At 42.4% G+C, this 21226-nt stretch overlaps 2 protein-coding genes across 3 annotated transcripts in view; both read right to left on the bottom strand.

The window, feature by feature from the left end:
• LOC140694130 (uncharacterized) overlaps positions 1-12818 on the bottom strand; it is a 49478-nt gene extending 36660 nt beyond the window's left edge. Inside the window, exons 1-11 of one of the 2 annotated variants that reach the window (XM_072957550.1) lie at positions 12696-12818; positions 11122-11207; positions 10793-10840; positions 10534-10654; positions 9174-9239; positions 8231-8294; positions 6814-6881; positions 4722-4853; positions 3264-3371; positions 1284-1394; positions 840-901 (exon numbers count right to left, since the gene is read on the bottom strand). In XM_072957550.1, coding sequence (XP_072813651.1) covers positions 4806-4853; positions 6814-6881; positions 8231-8294; positions 9174-9239; positions 10534-10654; positions 10793-10836 — 411 coding nt within the window. In that variant the 5' untranslated portion in view covers positions 10837-10840; positions 11122-11207; positions 12696-12818 and the 3' untranslated portion in view covers positions 840-901; positions 1284-1394; positions 3264-3371; positions 4722-4805. Of the gene's footprint in view, positions 1-839; positions 902-1283; positions 1395-3263; positions 3372-4721; positions 4854-6813; positions 6882-8230; positions 8295-9173; positions 9240-10533; positions 10841-11121; positions 11208-12695 lie in introns of both variants that reach the window. The other variant, XM_072957549.1, reaches the window with a different exon arrangement.
• A 2183-nt stretch (positions 12819-15001) lies between these two features.
• Positions 15002-21226, bottom strand: part of LOC140693668 (uncharacterized) — a 180228-nt gene continuing 174003 nt past the window's right edge. The window contains exons 4-5 of the mRNA XM_072957381.1: positions 15166-16537; positions 15002-15026 (exon numbers count right to left, since the gene is read on the bottom strand). Of these exons, the coding sequence (XP_072813482.1) occupies positions 15002-15026; positions 15166-16537 (1397 nt within the window). The remainder of the gene's footprint in view (positions 15027-15165; positions 16538-21226) is intronic.

The following is a 21226-nucleotide window of genomic DNA, read 5'->3' as shown; positions in this document are numbered from 1 at the left end:
TTCTAAGCCTGTGTAAGGCCACTATGGTCTACATCCTACCATTTGCAACTTGGTACATGTCAACATTTGAATAGAAAGGGTCAAATTAACTCATATGTGTCTCACATATATGGATTATCTTCAGTTTCACAGGGATACATAGACATTAAGGCAAACCTATTATAATATCTTTAATAAATGTTTTGAAACTAAAAAAATTCAAGGCTTTATTCTTTGTAAAGTACATGCTTGTTTCTGCTATTATACACTTATTCTGGCTGCTATTAAAGACCTTAGGACAGACCCTCACCAATATTATTGAAAAAAAAATTTAAAAACTATATACACCACCCAGATTGAGATGAAAAATAATTTCCATCATCCCAGATATCCTATGCTCCTTCTCAGTTAACTCACCCATCTCCAAAATCACTATTGTAACACTTATTAACATTAGTTCTGTCTCTGTTCTAGAACTTCATATAAATTAAATTGTACAATGTGTTCTTTTATTGTGGCTTCTTTTGCTCAATATAAGTTTTGTCTTACCATAATGTATTAAACTGGGAGAAGTAAAGATTATAAACTACAGATGGCAAGGGCTGTCTCTACTTAATTTTTACAAAATGCCTAGCTTATAAAATATAATGTTTTTATGTAAATAACACTTAATGGAGTTGTTTAAAGGTCGAATGGGCTTTCCTTAGGGACAACTTGGAGTTATTGTAACCACAGGTCCAAATAAGCATTTAGCAGGGATGATGCAGAAGAGATTCAAGTATGTATATGTAACGTATGTATACCAATTCAGAATATAATGTATTTTTAGAAAAGAATAAATTAGTCTCTGCTAGACTCACCTTTGTGGTGTCATGTGCATTCTATGTGTCTCTACAATGTTGGATAGATCCACAAGTAATTCCTTTAAAACCAGAAACCCAAATCAGTAGTTAGGAAAGAGAAGGTATCATTTTTATTAGACAGTAGCTGAAGTATAAAATATTTTTTCGGTCAAGTTTTGTTTTTTTTTAATTCCAGAAATAGATTGCTTGTTTACCTTAAAAATTTATGACAATTTTCCAGTGGTTTCATTTTTTTTTTTACATAATACATTCAGTTTATTAAATTTTCTAAGGTAAATTCTCTTCCCAATTTTGCATCTTTGGCTATGAATATTTTGAGTAGCATAATATAGAACCTAGAAGTAGTAAGAAATCTTTTTCTCAACCTCTTTTAAAAAATTCTTCACTCTATGTTCCTGTTGGAAGTTTACATGCAAGAAGATGTATACAATCAGACTTTACCAGGGTATCATCGGTGCAGTTGTCCTTCCAGACCTCTGTGCAACCACGTGTCTCTCAGTTCAACCCTACAGAGAACTCCATCACCATCAACATCAAATACCTTGAAGCAAACTAAAGAAAAGAAACTCTTATGGAGGAAAATTACTTTTATATTCTGAAGTATAATACATTTTATTACAACCTGCCCTAGTGAAATTACTTAGTTCCTCAAACAACTACATTCTGGATTAAGTTCTTATTTGGAGGAGATTGTGTCATTAAAGTCCTTTGAACTTGTAGGAATTCCTGTACACTTCACAAGTCTCTCTCCTTATATAATTAGCCAGCTTAGAGAACTCTATCCTTCATCTAAATCTAAAGTTAAATTTCTTGCAAACTGAAAAAGAAGGGCCAAGTTACTATACAATATCTCACAGATTTTGAGAAGGTAATTCAAGCTTTTAAATTAATTTCTAATATTTATAACTGATCACTTCAGAGTTGATTCTTACAATGCTGAAAATATTCCATCTACATTAAGAATCAACAAAAAGCTGGTACAGTCAGCTCCCCGTATCCATTGGTTCTGCATTCACAGGTATAAACAATAGATCAAAAGTATATATGTATATGTATATATATATATATATATAAATTTTCCCAGAAAGTTCTGAAAAGCAAAACTTGAATTTGCTATGCACTGACAACTATTCACATATCATTTACATTGTATTTACAAATAATTACATTGTATTAGGTACTAAAAGTAATCTAGAGATGATTTAAAGTATACAAGAGGATGTGCATAGATTATATGCAAATACTATGCCATTTTACATAAGGACATGAGCATCCATGGACTTGGTATCTGAGGGGGTCTCAGAACCAATCCTCAGCAGATAATGAGAGATGACTGTATAAAGATTTTGCCTCTCCAATGTAATTAATGTGCACCCAATATTTTTGCCTAAGAACAATTTCAATTCTTCAATGAAGTTTATATACAACAAGCTAAAAATCCAAAATATCAGCACTTTGCTAATTAACATCAATATCAGCAAAATTGCTAGTTAGTCTATTTGGTTAACTTCCACTAGTCCACTGGCAAAAAAATAAATTAAAAAAAAATTTAAGACAACAACCTCAATTGAGAAACAAAGACTTCAGCCTCTTTAATACCAGAACTTTAATGTGAACAAATAATCTATCACAAAGCCAGGTTAGAGTAATGGTATACTATCAGGGAAGATAAAAGAAATCTAAATTTTTAAGATTAAATAATTATCTACTTCACACACCCATGTAATAATTATGCTATTAAGTTAACTGAGTGCATCACAGTACAACATTACTAAAGAATATTGAACTATTAAGTATCATACCCAAAATATGCAGTATTTGTGAAGCTGTATTTTAGAAAGATGCAGAGATAATGACCCTAGTGAATATGTAAGAATTAGGTTCCAATTAAATGTAAACTGCTGCATTTTCCTAAACAAATATGGTTAAGATTTAGGAATGTAATATGCTTATAAATTATGCCATAATATTTTAGATAGGTTTAAAAGATAAATTTAGTATTTAATAAACTTGTTTTATCATAAATTTAATTTTGCTAATAAAATATCAATATACACAGTGATAGAAAATAAGTTGAAATTCAAGTTAAGCAAGACAAATTTTCTATATAGACTACCAGAAAATATTTTCTATATGCTTAACATTTTCAAACACATCATGACTGATGTAGTTCATTTATCATGAATTGTACATTTATCTGGAAAATCAACCATTATTAATAACAAAGATCTTAAATTACTCCACAGTAAAAAAGAATAGATGATTGAACCTTTACACTGACGTCAGTAAAACCTTAGCAAGAGATTGCTATTTGCAAAAGGGATGAAAATTCAAGCCTTAATCAGATGATTTTTTACATGAATGGATGCTAATTTTTTTCTCTGTATAGCTTCCAAATTTTGTGATGTTTAACACACTTACATTTCTGTCTTTCAGCCAGAGGTCCTCTGCAACAAGCTGATAGCCCACAGGATATCTCCTTAAAATCTATGTGGCTGTCATGATTTTCACCAAAAGCATTAAATAAACCTGTAAAATAGGAACACAGACAGAATAAATCACAGCCAACAAACTTTCTGTTAATAATGACATGCCTATGAAAGGAGGCATGACTCGCATAAACTGATTTAGTTTTTAAAAGTTATCAGTAGTTTCCACTGTCTTAGGAAGTTTTTCCCCCACCCCCTGGCATAATTATAACCAACATTTAACTTCCTAGAAGAAAATACTATCATTTAGTGTTTGGTTTTGTCTGCATACCTGTCTCTATCTTATATTAATTCCAAAAGTCAAAAGTGATTGTAGAATGTAAAAAATAAAAATGTATTTTAAAAATTTAACTGGAAAAATGTCAGAGACCACAATTATCCTAATTTGGAAAGACTAAGAAGAAAAAGGAAAAAAGAAGAAGAAAAGTTGAACTCTATCAAAGATATACTGTGTTGTTATTAATGAGATTCATACAGCTCCTTCATGAAGCAAAGAAAACTAACACACTATATTATAAGAGACAGAAATTCTGTACTGCAGTCTTCATTGTACCACTTAATCTGTATAACTAAATATATTAAATTTCAGAAATAAAGGGCAATTTATAATCTAATCCTTTGGTTTTTAAACTTTTCCTAAAAAATAAATGGAATCATTTTATTTTCAAATGAAATGATTTCTCAATCTCTAATTATAAAAAGGTAAAAACATAACTGCACTGCTGAAGTGGAAACCCTGTCTGTTCTAGCTCCCCTAACAAATAAATATTTCTAAAACACACTAGAAACCTGAAGAATACAGACTGTCTATTTCAAGAATCTAATTCTGTGCCCTCAAAGAGCAGAAAATTGAAGCTAAGAAGTAGTTAAATGACTTGCTAAAAGTAAGAAATTTTTTTTAAAAAGGTCTGAATCAGAAGAAGAACCCAAGCTTTCAGATTTCAAATACAGTTTTTGTGATTATCACCCACAACTGCTCCTTGTAAACCTCATTTAAAATATATATAGTAGTGAAAAGTTTAGAGCTAAGTGGGGACCTTAGAGATGGTCTAGTGGTTTCTTAATTTTTTAAGGGTGGGGGAAGTATACAGCAGTGGAACCTTCTTCTATATAAAAGAAATACAATAGACACTCCTCAGCTGAGGAAGAGGTGGGGTCATGTGTGGAAGCTAGAGCTTTGCCTATTCAGTGTCCACCACCCTGACCCTGCACCAGATGCTGAGGCACCACACTGGAGCACACTTTCATAATGATTGTCTTGGTCAAACTGATTTTATATATGAGAATATTCAAGTGCAGAAAGGTAAACCGACTTACACAAGGCTCCAAAGGTGGAACAAGGCTCAGGTGTTTAGCAAAGAACATTTGTAGAAAATAGAAGGATTCCCACCTTCACTCAGAGATGGACGAATTGGTGGTGAAGCCAATGGGCCAAATGTCTCTAAATCAAATCATCCAGTTTGGGATTGAGCCCTCAGCAACCAATAGCATTTCTCCAGATGAATGATGTCTGATTCTTCCACTGACAATCAAATCAAACAAGATTATAAAATCTCACTCTTCTCTTCTGGACAATTAATTAGTTCATCCTGATAATGTAACTTCTAAATACACATTTTAATTTCCCAGTTAAACTGTTAAAAAACTACCTAAAACAAAAACTCTGAAAGTCAAATATATTGTATCTAAAGTGGCATGAAAATTAAATTCAAATTAATGTAAAAGAGGCTTTAGAATGGGAAAAAAGTTTGCAATTTCCCATTAAGCAGGCTGTTTAATTCCAACATGTAAAATAATAAACTAAGATACTTATTTTTTGCTTCCCACACTTTTATCTGTATACCCTTTGGTGATTTTAATCTCTATCTTGGATTTGAAAATTCTTGATCATAGTCTCTCCTGGCTACACAGGTAACACACTAATAGCAGAAACTATGTTTGATTTATCCTGTCACTATGGTAACCACTTACACATTTAATACTTATTAAATAAATGTACAAAGGGGATAGACCTAAGCTTCTCCTTCTTGGCCCTAAAATTCTTACTACCCCTCCTATAAAGGCAGGAGCCTCCTCTGTAGGACAGAGAGTAAATGTATCTCATGAGAAGGATTCCCCAACAAGGGCTGTCTTTTCAGCGTGCTTTTAGATGTTTTTATGGGACATTTCAATAAAAGGATCAAGGACCTAAGCTTCCCAGTATGGTGGGCGTTGTGATGGGCATGGGAGGATGCTCACTTGGTAGGATGATATGTTAAAGACACTAACAGTGAAAAGGACAGGGCAAGATGAAGGGCGATTGGGAAACAGGACCACAGAGATGTGACATCTACTTCCCACTGTCATCTAAGTGATACCTACTTGAAAGAAACATTTCTACAGTTAAATTCTATAATGGGGGTTATTTAAATGAAGCACACATATACTCAATGAGTAGATCACATAATTTTTAGAGATTCAGAGTGCAGTAGCATTTTCAGAGTAGTTTTTACATCAATAACTAGTATTTATAAATTCCTGTGTACTAAATAAGTATGTGGAATTATTTCCATTTTGCTTTTAGACTTACTACAGCTTAACGTATTCACTGCACTGATACAGAGTAATTTTTCTAATGAATAAAAATGATAATGTACAACCTTGTTAAAGATTCTTTAATTTCACCATCACCAGATTTATGAACATTTAGGCCTATGTGTCAGGCCCTGTTTCTTACCAGCTTTTTCACCAACACCTTACATTGAGGTTATATTGCATTACCCAGAGGTCAGGAAATGTTCTTTCACACATCCACATCTTTATTAGGTCCTGTGTCCTCTGAGGAGAAACATTCTCCCCGCTTTCACATCCTTCCATTTTACAGCCTAACCACTAATCCTTCTCTAAACACCTTCTAATGCTTTCCAACCTACCAGCTACCCTAGGATTTTAACTTCTCTCTTCTGCAACTGTCCTCCACTGTATATAGTATCCAATATTCAAGTGAAGTATGAGTCCTCATTTACAGGTCTGTGGCCTCTCTAGATTACAAAGTATTTGGATTCAGTAACCTTGTCCTTTTATCACTTTTGCTGCTAGAGTTCCTTTCATAGGACCTGATACATAGTAACCACACAATAAATACTTCCTGAATGAATAAATGAATGAATGAATGAATAGCCAAGGCAATTTTCACAGCCAAGGCTTCCCCAACCCAGCTCAGTATTCTTTCTGTTATATCAAAGAGACTCTGCCCCATGAAACAATAGACCCTGCACATTTTAACAAATGTATACAATTATTAGGAACTATTATTAGAACAGAGACTAGCACTACTGTTCTCATAGTTATGTCACATAAGTAGTGTATTAAAGCTCGTTCTGATTTCTTGTTTATACAAATCAGCTATGTCTGTCACCAGTTTAAATATTAGTAATTTAGAAAACAAAAGTTATTGATTTATCTACTCATCAGAAATCATTACAACAGATCTATTTACATACCTCTTCTGTCAGTTTATATACCAACTGGAAAAGAAGGGGTGTACAGTCAACTCTGAGAGTATAATTGCCTGCAAAATAAATCTGAGAGAATTTTAATACCTCCAAATGGACTACAAACCTGTATTTAATTCTAACTTTATTTTCTAATTATAAACAATATATAACAGATTTCAAATTCAAGGCATCATTCCTGGAGAATTAAAAATAGGGTGGACCTTACAGATTATTATATTCAGTGAAGTATGTCAGACAGAGAAAGGTAAATATCACATTCTATCACTTATATGTGGAATGTAAACAAACAAAAAAAGATACAAATGAACTTATTTACAAACCAGAAATAGACTCATGACATAGAAATGAAACTATGGTTACCCAAGGGGAAAGGGGGAAGGGAAGAGATATGTTAGGAGTTCAGGATTAACAGATATACACTATTATATATGAAACAGATAACCAACAAGGACCTACTGTATAGTACAGGGAATTATATTCAGTATCTTATAATAACCTATAATGGAAAAGAATCTAAAAACAATGTATATGTATATGTATATGTATGCATATGTATATGTATATGTATATAACTGAGTAACTTTGCTGTACACGTGAAACTAATATTACAAATCAAATGTACTTCAGTAAAAAGAAATAAATAAAATTTTAGAATAGACAGATAGGTAGGGAGATAAATAGACAGGCAGACAGTCTGGCTAAAACTAAAACACAAGGTGGAAATAACTCTTCAGGAGCCAGAGAGGCTGCAGCACACACTCAGGATAGGAGACTGCAGAGGTGGACTCTGCTGCTAAGGCTGCAGCTCCTGCAGTAAAAGTAAGGGTCATTGCTCATTACGGCAGCAGTACCTAGGGGTCTTTGGCAAAGGAAGTGGTAAGGCCATAATGTTCATGTTTTTATTCATTTATTCAATTCAATATGAAGACTTTAGACTAGAGCATGTCAGTAACTAACATGTGTCCTGTGACACTTACCTAGAAATAACCATAATACGATGAAAGCCTACAGATGCACATGCCACATGTCAGGGTCAAAAGGAAGTTTGTAGTGGGTGCTTATTTCAGAGTTGTTCCAATACATACAGGAACTATTTCTGTATGAAATATTTTAGCCCAACTTTTAAAAATAGCTCCACAGGAAGAATGTCAAAAGTACTAAAGTTTTAAGTAGTAATCCAAGATAGGCAAATGGTAAATATACTAAAGAAATTAGGATCAATAGCTTAGTTATGAATCATATTGATTCATTTGAATCATAATAATGTTCTCTCTGGTAAAATGGAGAAATGGAGGTATTATTGAGGCATCTCATAGAAAGAGGATAATCCTAGTTTATGAGTTGGAGTTGATAGACTTAAATACTGGTATACTATTTAATGACAATCTGAAATAAAATTTACCTTCTGTGTATGAGTCTGCATTGATATATGCAACCTCTCTCTCCTGGAGTGTTTTCACATTCTCCTGTAGTTGAAGCAAAGCAGTCACTTAACTCACAGCATTTACAATTTTGGAAATACAAGCAAAACAAATTAATTCAGTAAAAGAGTGGTTTGCAGATACCATTATAAATCAAACACCTATGCTTTTGACCATAATTTTAAGAAAATGCTATTAACTGGTTGATAATATTAATGCAATTAAAACAAGAAAGAAAAATATTAGTGATGCTGTAGCCGCTGTTCATAGCAACAGCAGGGAGACCCAGAGGAAAACTGCCCCTGATCCCCTGCACCATAATATGAAGGGGGAAGGCTCGGAGATGCTCAGCCTCACCCTGGATCTACTGGAAGAGGACTGCTCAAAGTAAGGCCTGGAAAACTGTATTTTTAAAAGGTGTCTCTGGAAATCCTTACAGACATTAAAGTATGAGATCCCTTGATGTTGGGGATCCAAGTAACTTTACCATATTAAAAGTGAGGTTGTACTGAACACTGGAATTTGACACAACACTGTAAAATGATTATGAATCAATAAAAATGTAAAAAAAAAAAAAGTGAGGAAGTTGGAAATTTGATTTATCAAGAATTTTTTGAAAGAGAAGATATTGATGAAAAAGAAAAATACAGGAGGGGAGGATAGAGAAAAAAACTCGAGGGAGAGAAGAGTGGCTATTAGGACAAAGACAAGACATTTCTCACACATACATGCACACACGCACACACATTCTAGAAAAATACAGCAGAAGAAGACTAATGCCATCACACAACATGGGAATATGCAGAGAGAACTCTTTTCTTCTCTCTGTTTCTCTCTCTCTCTCTAGCTTGCTACCTTATAAAAGCAGTTACAGTAAAAACATTTAAAGCTGTGAGTGGTCATCCCACAAATGAGAATTCTCACCTCTGCACTTGACCACATGGGATAGATGACAGCTGATTCTGTGGCAGAGTTTCCATTATGACAGAGCTACAGTAGAAATAAAAAAGATTCCTTAATTATATGTAAAGGTAAATGTGCTGCTGAATATGATCAAGAAGCTAGTAGAAAATGGGAAACAATATTCAAATTGTCTTTTAACTCACATGAATTTAAATTAATGCAAGGCATATTATCTTGTATCTTGGATTTATTTTATCTGTATTTTAAGCTGCTTAAATTATAAAAAGACACATGTATTTCTATATACATGTGTTCACAAGAAATTACATATTTCTAAAAGTAAATGACCTTAATGAATAAGCTCTGATTCATCTAAATAAGTGTATTATGAAATGCATGTTCATAACAACAACATAATAATAAGACTTTGCCATATAAATGGAATCAAATGTGATACAAGTAAATGTGATTTTATTCCCATACTTATTTGATTCATATTATTATTTTAAAGTATGCAGAAATGAGTCAGAAGGAAAGCATTTTAAAAACCATTCACAATAATAAGAAAGATATGACATTCTTTAAATCAATTCTATAAAATTTGGACTCATAAATGAACAAAACAGAGGATAGTCACAGGAAAGTGCTTTTTGGTGCGCCTGCCTTTAAAAAAATACACAAGCCTACCTTGAACATGTAAGAACTTAGAGTTACTGGACAGAGAGCATAAGGGAAGAAGATGAAAGAAGGGGGTCTATGAGAGACACTTTAAAATAAAGCATTAAGAGCCAGTGACAAATGAAAATTAATCATAATTGAATTAAAAATAAATCCTTGAAATTTTAGAGTAATTCAATTTACAAAATCATTGTATTACACTTCCCAACCAGGCACTTTTGTAAATGGTAAAATATACCTATGGTTACAATTTAGTGTTGAATCCATAAAGGAGAGACTATAATCAGAGTATAGTCATCTAAAAAGAGCATGTTGTTTTCCTGGATAGAAGAAATCCAAGGAAACTGTAAAAACTTGAAAATTAATGCCAAGGATCTAAATCAGATTTTCAATAGGCTAATTCACTTGTCAGAAGTAGTTTCCTAGGTTTGACTATTTTCTGAGCTTACAGATTTTACTTACTTATCACAAAACCAATATAAATAGAAACTAAAATATTTTAAAAATAATGAAAAAATTGGTTTGTGCTTAGTAATTAAGAGGTTGTTCTGTTTTGCCAAACTGATGTAAAAGCAAAAACAAACTCTATTTCTTAAATTTTCTTGTTTTTATCCAATTTAAAACAGTATCAGGTAATGGAACACATCTGTGATTACCCTGAGATACATGTTGACCAAGAAGATATGTTTACTGTCTTAGTTACCTCAGCCCATTTGTGGAACCCAGAAGTCCAAATTTTTCTGCATCCCAGCTGGCAAAAATGGCAGTTCTTCTCAGTCTCCAGCTTGAAATCATTGTTAACATACATGGTTAGGTACATCTGCCTAAAAACAAAGGAAAATTCACTGAAGTCACTTTCTGTCATCACTTGCCATGGAAACATTATTTACCTCTACTAATCAGTTTTCCAAAATTCTGGACAACTTCTTATAAATCAGCAGTTCCACTGGTTAGGTCAATACCTCCAAATACCCAGAAGTCCTGATGATCTCCCAGAATAACACATCTGTCTGGAAAGGAAGGCATTCAAAAGAATGACAACTTAGAATGTATTATAAAGTGCAGTAATTTATGTTTTTAAATTAAACTTCCTCCTGCTTGAGTTTCCTCCATAGAAAACCATCAAGGTACTGTCTCCTTTTAGAATTTACCTTTTTTTCCCCACATATAATTATATCACATCAACCAGGAAAAAAATATTAAGAGTTGATTAAGATTTACCTTCTCTTACTCCTGTAATCTTTGTAAAAACAAAATGTTTTAAGACATTTTAAAAAATTCACCAACTCACCAAGTTTCACAGATCCTCAGGTAGTTCTGATTACATCATAAATGCTTGTGACTTTCTTGAAGTTATGAACATGCATTTTAACCTTCCTAGAATTTCACAAAGGGAACAAATTACTTCACATAGAGCATTATGTCTAACAGGTTCCTTCCAATGTTTTATTATAAGTCTCAGAAGTACAGAAAACTGTTTAATAAGATGATAAATTCCCATATGCCCACCACCTAAATTCAATCATTGTTAATACTGTTGAACTATTTGCAAGCGAGTTGTGCAAATCATGACAGTTGTCTCCTATGTATTTAAGAATGCACCTTACGGTGAAATCAAATAAAAAAATCAGTATTTTATATTTTTCCTCCCTCATAGCTCTATTGTTGGTATTTATTTAAACTCCAAAATTATTACTCAACATGAAAAAGAATCTTGTTCTTAGCAATTTTTTTTTTAAAAAAAATGTGTATTTGTCCATTTAGAGCTCAAATCAATTAAGGGATATAAGCCCCAGGTGCTTTTTTTGGTATTTTGACCAGGGAAGATTTCTGTTTCTGACTTTTCTCTTAAACTGTTACTGAAGCTACATGCTCTGTTTTCCTTGTGTCTGTATGTATCTGTTTATAAATCACATTTTTCATTGTGTACCTCTAGAGGGTATTAATACATGAGATAATAAAGTCTCCTATGTTAAAGGAACTCTGTTCTAATTGAGTTAAATAAACACTTTTTAAAAATTCTTATAAAATAAAACTGAACTTCTAATACCTTAAGAGTTCTGAAATTTTAAAACAAGCTTCTTACAGAACTTATAAAATACTTGCAGAATCCAAATTCAAATTGCTAAGGCAAATCATTAATCAACAAGGCTCATTCAACCATTTTAGTTTAATAAAAAACAGCTATCTCCTCTCTGATTCATCAGTGTGAAGTTTCCCTTTCCCTCTACATTTCAAGCCAGTCAAACTAAAGTTCTGATCATGCCATGCTCTTTCCCAGCCCTGCACAAGCTGTCCTCTGCAGCTGGCGTTTACTGCCTGTCTTGATTCCGTGGAAATCTTACTGTTTGTGTAAACTTAAGCTCAATGAGCACATGTTCTGTGGTCATGCCTCCTTAATACCAGGGCTGTCCGGGGTTAGTAACAGTAACGACTATGATGGTAAGCGCACTGGGCCATGTAGCAGTTACGCGTTCACCACTGTGACCACTTAACCCTCCCCCGCAGAAGTGACCGGTGAACTTCGCTCCTTTCCCCCTTCTCTCCTACTCCTTCCCTTAAGTTAACCTAGTATTTTGCATGTACAGTGTTTTGACAGTTATCTGAAACACTGTTTTAAACCGTCAGTTGAAAAAGGAAGACAAAATGTTACACCTGGCCCAGAGGAGGAGAGGGGAGGGGAGTGGCTCAGAGGAAGCCGAACAGGACGCGCGGCCCCCGATCACAACACAGCCCTGTTCCTTCCCGAGTTTCGCAGCCGGGAAAGCAGAGGCGTGGGGCCCGGACTGCTTCGGGGCCTTCGTGGGAGGCCGAGGGAGGGACGGAGACCCGCGCAGGGCTGGGGAGGGGCCCGCAGGGACTCACCGTCTGTGCAGCGGCTCCTGACCCACAGCTGGGCGGGCGGCGGTGGCGGTTGAGGCGGCGGTGCCGGCTGAAGGGGCTGAGGCGGCAGCAGTGGAGGTACCGGCTAAGGGGGCCGAGGCGGCGGCGGCGGCGGCTGTGGTGCCGGCTGAGGGGGCTGGGGGGTCGGCGGCTGCGGTGACGGCTGAGGGGGGTGGGCGGGCGGCGGTGGCGGTAGAGGCTGCGGTGCCGGCTGAAGGGGCTGAGGCGGCATCGGCGGCGTTACCTGCTGAGGCGGCTGTTCCGGCTGAGGGGGCCGAGGCGGCGGCGGCTGCAGTGCCGGCTGAGGGGGCTGAGGCGACATCGGCGGCGTTACCTGCTGAGGCGGCTGTTCCGGCTGAGGGGGCCGAGGCGGCGGCGGCTGCGGTGCCGGCTGAGGGGGCTGGGAGGGCGGCGATGGCGGTTGAGTCTGCGATGCCGGCTGAAGGGGCTGAGGCGGCATCGGCGGCGGTCCCGGCTGAAGCGGCGGCGGCTGCGGTGCCAGCTGAGGGGGCTGGGCGGGCGGCGGTGCCGGTAGAGGCTGCGGTGCCGGCTGAAGGGGCCGAGGCGGCGGCAGCTGCAGTGCCGGATTAAGGGGCTGAAGCGGCGGCGGTTGCGGTGCCGGCTGAGGGGGCTGGGAGGGCGGCGGTGGCGGTTGAGGCTGCGATGCCGGCTGAAGGGGCTGAGACGGCGTCGGCGGCCGTGCCTGCTGAGGCGGCATCGGCGCCGGTACCGGCTGAAGCGGTGGCGGCTGCGGTGCCGGGTGAGGGGGCTGGAGGTTCGGCGGCTGCGGTGCAGGCTGAGGGGTCCGAGGCGGCGGCGGCTGCGGTGCCGGCTGAGGGGGCTGGGCGGGCGGCGGTGGCGGTAGAGTCTGCGGTGCCGGCTGAAGGGGCCGAGGCGGCGGCGGCTGCGGTGCCGGCTGAAGGGGCTGAGGCGGCATCGGCGGCGTTACCTGCTGAGGCGGCTGTTCCGGCTGAGGGGGCCGAGGCGGCGGCGGCTGCAGTGCCGGCTGAGGGGGCTGAGGCGGCATCGGCGGCGGTCCCGGCTGAAGCGGCGGCGGCTGCGGTGCCAGCTGAGGGGGCTGGGCGGGCGGCGGTGCCGGTAGAGGCTGCGGTGCTGGCTGAAGGGGCCGAGGCGGCGGCGGCTGCGGTGCCGGCTGAAGGGGCTGAGGCGGCATCGGCGGCGGTACCGGCTGAGGGGGCCGAGGCGGCAGCGGCTGCGGTGCCGGCTGAGGGGGCTGGGAGGGCGGCGATGGCGGTTGATTCTGCGATGCCGGCTGAAGGGGCTGAGGCGGCATCGGCGGCGTTACCGACTGAGGCGTCTGTTCCGGCTGAGGGGGCCGAGGCGGCGGCGGCTGCGGTGCCGGCTGAAGGGGCTGAGGCGGCGGCAGCTGCAGTGCCGGCTGAAGGGGCTGAAGCGGCGGCGGTTGCGGTGCCGGCTGAGGGGGCTGGGAGGGCGGCGGTGCCGGCTGAGGGGGCCGAGGCGGCGGCGGCTGCGGTGCCGGCTGAGGGGGCTGGGGGGTCAGCGGCTGCGGTGCTGGCTGAGGGGGCTGGGCGGGCGGCGGTGGCGGTAGAGGCTGCGGTGCCGGCTGAAGGGGCTGAGGCGGCGGCAGCTGCAGTGCCGGCTGAGGGGGCCGAGGCGGCGGCGGCTGCGGTGCCGGCTGAGGGGGCTGGGAGGGCGGCGATGGCGGTTGAGTCTGCGATGCCGGCTGAAGGGGCTGAGGCGGCATCGGCGGCGGTACCGGCTGAAGCGGCGGCGGCTGCGGTGCCAGCTGAGGGGGCTGGGAGGGCGGCGATGGCGGTTGAGGATGCGATGCCGGCTGAAGGGGCTGAGACGGCGTCGGCGGCCGTGCCTGCTGAGGCGGCATCGGCGCCGGTACCGGCTGAAGCGGTGGCGGCTGCGGTGCCGGCTGAGGGGGCTGGGCGGGCGGCGGTGGCGGTAGAGTCTGCGATGCCGGCTGAAGGGGCCGAGGCGGCGGCGGCTGCGGTGCCGGCTGAAGGGGCCGAGGCGGCGGCGGCGGCGGGTACCGGCTGAAGCAGCGGCGGCTGCGGTGCCAGCTGAGGGGGCTGGGCGGGCGGCGGTGGCGGTAGAGGCTGCGGTGCTGGCTGAAGGGGCCGAGGCGGCGGCGGCTGCGGTGCCGGCTGAAGGGGCTGAGGCGGCATCGGCGGCGGGTACCGGCTGAGGGGGCCGAGGCGGCAGCGGCTGCGGTGCCGGCTGAGGGGGCTGGGAGGGCGGCGATGGCGGTTGATTCTGCGATGCCGGCTGAAGGGGCTGAGGCGGCATCGGCGGCGTTACCGACTGAGGCGTCTGTTCCGGCTGAGGGGGCCGAGGCGGCGGCGGCTGCGGTGCCGGCTGAAGGGGCTGAGGCGGCGGCAGCTGCAGTGCCGGCTGAAGGGGCTGAAGCGGCGGCGGTTGCGGTGCCGGCTGAGGGGGCTGGGAGGGCGGCGGTGCCGGCTGAGGGGGCCGAGGCGGCGGCGGCTGCGGTGCCGGCTGAGGGGGCTGGGGGGTCAGCGGCTGCGGTGCTGGCTGAGGGGGCTGGGCGGGCGGCGGTGGCGGTAGAGGCTGCGGTGCCGGCTGAAGGGGCTGAGGCGGCGGCAGCTGCAGTGCCGGCTGAGGGGGCCGAGGCGGCGGCGGCTGCGGTGCCGGCTGAGGGGGCTGGGAGGGCGGCGATGGCGGTTGAGTCTGCGATGCCGGCTGAAGGGGCTGAGGCGGCATCGGCGGCGGTACCGGCTGAAGCGGCGGCGGCTGCGGTGCCAGCTGAGGGGGCTGGGAGGGCGGCGATGGCGGTTGAGGATGCGATGCCGGCTGAAGGGGCTGAGACGGCGTCGGCGGCCGTGCCTGCTGAGGCGGCATCGGCGCCGGTACCGGCTGAAGCGGTGGCGGCTGCGGTGCCGGCTGAGGGGGCTGGGCGGGCGGCGGTGGCGGTAGAGTCTGCGATGCCGGCTGAAGGGGCCGAGGCGGCGGCGGCTGCGGTGCCGGCTGAAGGGGCCGAGGCGGCGGCGGCGGCGGTACCGGCTGAAGCAGCGGCGGCTGCGGTGCCAGCTGAGGGGGCTGGGCGGGCGGCGGTGGCGGTAGAGGCTGCGGTGCTGGCTGAAGGGGCTGAAGCGGCGGCGGTTGCGGTGCCGGCTGAGTGGGCTGGGAGGGCGGCGATGGCGGTTGAGGCTGCGATGCCGGCTGAAGGGGCTGAGACGGCGTCGGCGGCCGTGCCTGCTGAGGCGTCATCGGCGCCGGTACCGGCTGAAGCGGTGGCGGCTGCGGTGCCGGGTGAGGGGGCTGAAGGTTCGGCGGCTGCGGTGCCGGCTGAGGGGGCTGGGCGGGCGGCGGTGGCGGTAGAGGTTGCGATGCCGGCTGAAGGGGCCGAGGCGGCGGCGGCTGCGGTGCCGGCTGAAGGGGCCGAGGTGGCGGCGGCGGCGGTACCGGCTGAAGCAGCGGCGGCTGCGGTGCCAGCTGAGGGAGCTGGGCGGTCGGCGGTGGCGGTAGAGGCTGCAGTGCCGGCTGAAGGGGCTGAGGCGGCATCGGCGGCATTACCTGCTGAGGCGGCTGTTCCGGCTGAGGGGGCCGAGGCGGCGGCGGCTGCAGTGCCGGCTGAGGGGGCTGAGGCGGCATCGGCGGCGGTACCGGCTGAAGCGGCGGCGGCTGCGGTGCCAGCTGAGGGGGCTGGGCGGGCGGCGGTGCCGGTAGAGGCTGCGGTGCCGGATGAAGGGGCTGAGGCGGCATCGGCGGCGTTACCGGCTGAGGCGGCTGTTCCGGCTGAGGGGGCCGAGGCGGCGGCGGCTGCGATGCCGGCTGAAGGGGCTGAGACGGCGTCGGCTGCCGTGCCTGCTGAGGCGGCATCGGCGCCGGTATCGGCTGAAGGAGCTGAAGCGGCGGCGGCTGCGATGCCGGCTTAGGGGGCTGAGGCGGCGGCGGCGGCTGCTGGAAGGACTTGAGGGACTCGAAGGCCTTCACCATCTTTTCCAGGGTCGCCATGGCGGCCTCCCGCCACGCGGGGACAGCCCCCGGGGTCGCCGATCCGACCGGCGTCTCTGGTCATCAGCGGTGGCAGTGAACGGGGCTCGGGGCCGCCAGCAGTTGCGGACCCCAAGCGCGCGGCCATCTTGGAACCGTCCCGACAGTCCCCGCGGCCCTGCGTCCTGCCACGCTCCGCCGGTGGGGCGGGGCCGGGCCGCGGGATTGACAGCCAGAGGCAGCGGCCTCCGCCAATGGCTGCCTCGCTCGCCCCTTGGGCTCAAAGAGCCGCCACGGCTGCTGGAGTTACTGCCGTTCTTCCCGGCGATGGACGGGGGGTACTGCACGGGGATCGGGAGGGCGGTTCGGGGGCGGGGTTGCAAGGCACGGCGAGGAGGGTGGGGAGGGCGGGTGACTTGTGATTGAGGGTCTCTCTTGGCGAGGGGCGTCCCCGGATGACGCATAGCATGTGGCAGGGAGGCCGGGCAGTGGGCTGGGAGCCCCAGACCCCTGCGGGGCGCTTGCCCACCCCGCGGCGCGGGCGGAGGGCCGGCTCGCCGGACAGCCTGCTATAATATGTTGACTGTTACATATTTGGCCTTACCCTTGTTAGTAGCCTCAAATCACTCCTTGTTCACCTTCAGGATCATTATCATAGATATACTTCTGACAATCCTCGTACTTAACTATGTTCCCTCATGCTACAGGGGCATGCACATGCTATTCTCACTCTTAGAAATAATCTTTTACAGATCAATCCCCTACTCCCCTCAAGGGATTTGCCTATCTAATTCCAATCACTCTCATTGCTCAGCTAATTTGTGAATTCATAAAGCCCATTACATTAACATAATTCCTTAACACCATGTAATTCTCCTTTATCACAATTATTAAAGTATACTTTATAATAACATAAAAACTCTTCCATGCATGAAGGTTGATATTCAACAATTAAGTTCACTGTATGAAGTTGTAAGTACATATACTGTATATTATGAAAAATGTTAAGGAATTACATACTATAGTTAAATTCATTCATATTTTTTCATAGAAATATGGAAATATTTATTCCAAGTTGGATCATCACTATATGTGTGTGTGTATATATGTATATATCTTTCATCCTTCATTCACATTATAAGTTCTGATAAAATATTGCCAACAATTAACTTTTATACCAAGGAAGGAAAGAGGAAGGAAGGAAAGAAGGAAATGGAGGGGTTTTAGAACTCTTGAGATTGAGACATATTAGATAAAAACTCAGATCTGTACATTTGTATATGATAATTATTTTCCTGAAATTATATAAAAACGCATAAAGAAAACTGAAAGCTAAATATAAAATTATTTACAACCCAAATTTGAGGTTAATTTATATCTTCAAATGATATGCATTTTTTTAAATTTAATACTACACTGTTCCATTGCTATAATCAAATTCATAAACAGAAAACTATATATGATATATAATCCTCTCACCATTTATAACATCTCTGAAAGCATTTTTGAAGTAGAATATTTTATATTTAAAGTTTTTATCATTAGAAAGGCTTTGAATATTTTAACACTATTAGATTTAATTTACTTCATCGTATTATTTTTTCCAATACATGTGAAATAATATCTTATATGGTTTTGATTCATTCTTTAAGTAGTTTGTTAATATTGTGTAATAAGTGAATTCATGGAATATTGTTATAGAGTTAGACATTTTTATTTGAAGATGTCATCTTTTGTAGTATAATAATAAGGCCATTATTGTAGGAATGTGAAGGAGTTAGACATTGCTTTTAGTAAAATCATCACTCTAACGGGCATATTGGCAATAGCAGCATGCGGTTAAGATCATGTCACTTTTTTGTAAATCTTTAACAAATTCTGAAATCACTCTGGTTGCTTGCAAATTTATAAAACACAATTACTTAGTGGAAGAACAAGGCTGTAGTCAGTGCATGACAAAGGAATGCTGCTTAATAAATAAGTGAGAAGAATTAAGTTTAATTCAAGGAAAGCAGCATTCTTAAAATATTTTGAATTGATTCGAGAAACAGATTTTATGATTATTTAGCAGAGCTTATATAGACATTTATGTGTGTGTATGTATCCTTCATCTCTGTATCAATTCAAATAAGATTTTGCCAAAAAAATAAATTTTAGAGCCAAAAATACCAATCAAAAAGAAAGAAAAGAAGAGGGAAGGAAAGCAGGAAGGCAACTTAACATCAAAAAATTTCATCATTATTTAGAGTAAAGATCTATATCAACTAAACATTTGTATTGTGACCTCCACATTCCACTAAAACTTATGCCATTTACCTACAAATATAAGCTTTTATTTGCTTCTACAATAAATAATACATAAATTTAATGAAACTGCAGCTCAAAAGACGGAAATAGCATTAGAAATTCAGTCATCCAGTGCAGTAGCTAAAGCATGGGTATGACCTGACTCTAAGCAATCAGAGAACAACCAAGAAAATGTGCCAAACTGTTGGATATCCAGATTTGTTCCCAGGGCAGGGAAATAGGCATATCAAGATAAGTAAAAGAATATACCATGTTTAAAGCTTAATTATAATGCAAAATAGATATATATCTATATCTATTTCAAAATGTTAAATTTAAAAGTGGACCAGAAAAAAAACAAAAAACAAAATTACTTCTATAGAGAAAACAAAGAATAGCCTTGTCTTCTTCTATTAAAGACTGACTAGCCACCAAATATTATGGAAATAGCTATAAAGCTTTAAGAAAAAATATTATAATTCTATAATTGTGTTACCACTAATGTTGTTATGTTTGTAGTTAAGCCAAAGTAATACCAAGACATTCAAAGAATCAGAAGGAATGGTAACTATATATTTATCCTAAAAAATAAATATAAATACTAAGAAAAGGATACATTTTTTAAAATTTAAGAAGTACGATATGATTATATAAATGCTATGTTAAAGGGTATTGAATCTACAGGTAGACAAAATAAGGATCACGTCTATTTTGAAAATATTTCAAAATAAATGCCAATAAATAAAAGTAATTCTTAAAATGATACTTCCGTCTAACTTGTTTGATTTTGTAAATGCATGTTACTTTATATCAATTTGCATTATTGATTATTATATGGTTAATAACACAGATACAATTAAAAGAAAATTATAAAAAAGTTGAGATAGCAAAAATAACTTTCTTTTCTAATATTTACAAATAAAAGATTTAACAGTGAATTTTTATCAATCATAAGTCTTTATATTTTAAGTATAATATAAAATTATAATGGAGAAAAAAGTAAGCAAAAAATGATTCAAATAAAAATGTTAAGGGGAATAATCGTTTATAACATTTGCCAGCTATCTCTGCTTGGTACTATAACCAATCACAAGCCACTGTAGCCGCTGACCTCCATCACTCCCTAAAAGTTCACAGTGGAGATCAGGAATGGAGCACTTTGTGCTGTGGGGAAACTGACAAAATAGAGCTTCAGATAGATGTTTTCAGGAGAAGATTTTATAAGCCCCAATTCTTGCATCTCCTTATATCTAGAAGAGCACAAAATTCATTAATGGTGACGTCTGCTCCTCATAACTGGCAAAAGAACTCAATGTGTGTTTGATTGCACGTAATCCCCTTCACTAAAATTACATATATAATATTGAATTTCCCCCGCCTCTTCAGAAAAGGTCCTCAGAGCCATCTGAGGTGCTGTCTCCTAGATTATAGTCCTCATTTTGCCCCAAATAAAACTTAATCCACAACTCTCATGTTATACAATTTTATTTTAGTAAACAGCATGTATATTAAAATAGTTCAAAACATTGATGTAACAATTGGTGAAAAGATACCTCTGCCTATATAATTTCAAATTGAAATAAAAAAAAAACTGGGCCACCATGATAATGAATCTGTGTAAGGAGAGACATTTTCAGCATGATGAAAGGAAGATAAATCACTCTAAGCTTAAAACTATGCATCTGGACAAATTAGCAGTTGTGAGAGTAATAACCAAATATACTTCTAGAAATAAAAAGGATGAAAAAAAATTTACACCCAGACATCTTCACAGAGAGAATTTCTGGAGGATGTACTTCAGCCCAGTCTGCTTGATGATCCATGAACTGGTCCAACACAGACGGGAAGGAGACCATAGAAAGAAGCAGAGCCCTGCAGCTTAGTGGGCAGCAGGTTTTATCAGCAAGATAACTTAATTATGAGACTTGTCTTGAGCAGCCACAAGAGTCTCCCTGCAACCCTACCAGAATCTTAAAAGTTTATATAGAAGCCTTAAAATACTGTCCGATGGTCTCGGCAACAAGCACATTACTGTCGCAAGGCTGAGTACTTGGTGGGACTTCTGCAGGGAAGGCAAGCGAAACACATTCCAGTAGTCATGTCCTCTTGATGATCCCTTCAAGACTGATCCCTATCAGGTATAAGTAGTGGGGAAAAAGAAGAAAAGGAAAACAGAGTTAATGACTTCTTGGATATGTAAAACATTTTAAAATTTCTGTGCAAAATTTATAATTAAAATAATGAGTATATTTTTAATGATAGCATTCTGGAAGTCTCTATAT

This window comes from Vicugna pacos, unplaced genomic scaffold, assembly GCF_048564905.1.
Source record: "Vicugna pacos unplaced genomic scaffold, VicPac4 scaffold_20, whole genome shotgun sequence".
Classification (NCBI taxonomy): Eukaryota; Metazoa; Chordata; class Mammalia; order Artiodactyla; family Camelidae; genus Vicugna; species Vicugna pacos.
Note: the sequence above shows the minus strand (reverse complement) of the source record. Positions and strands in the feature narration are given on the sequence as shown.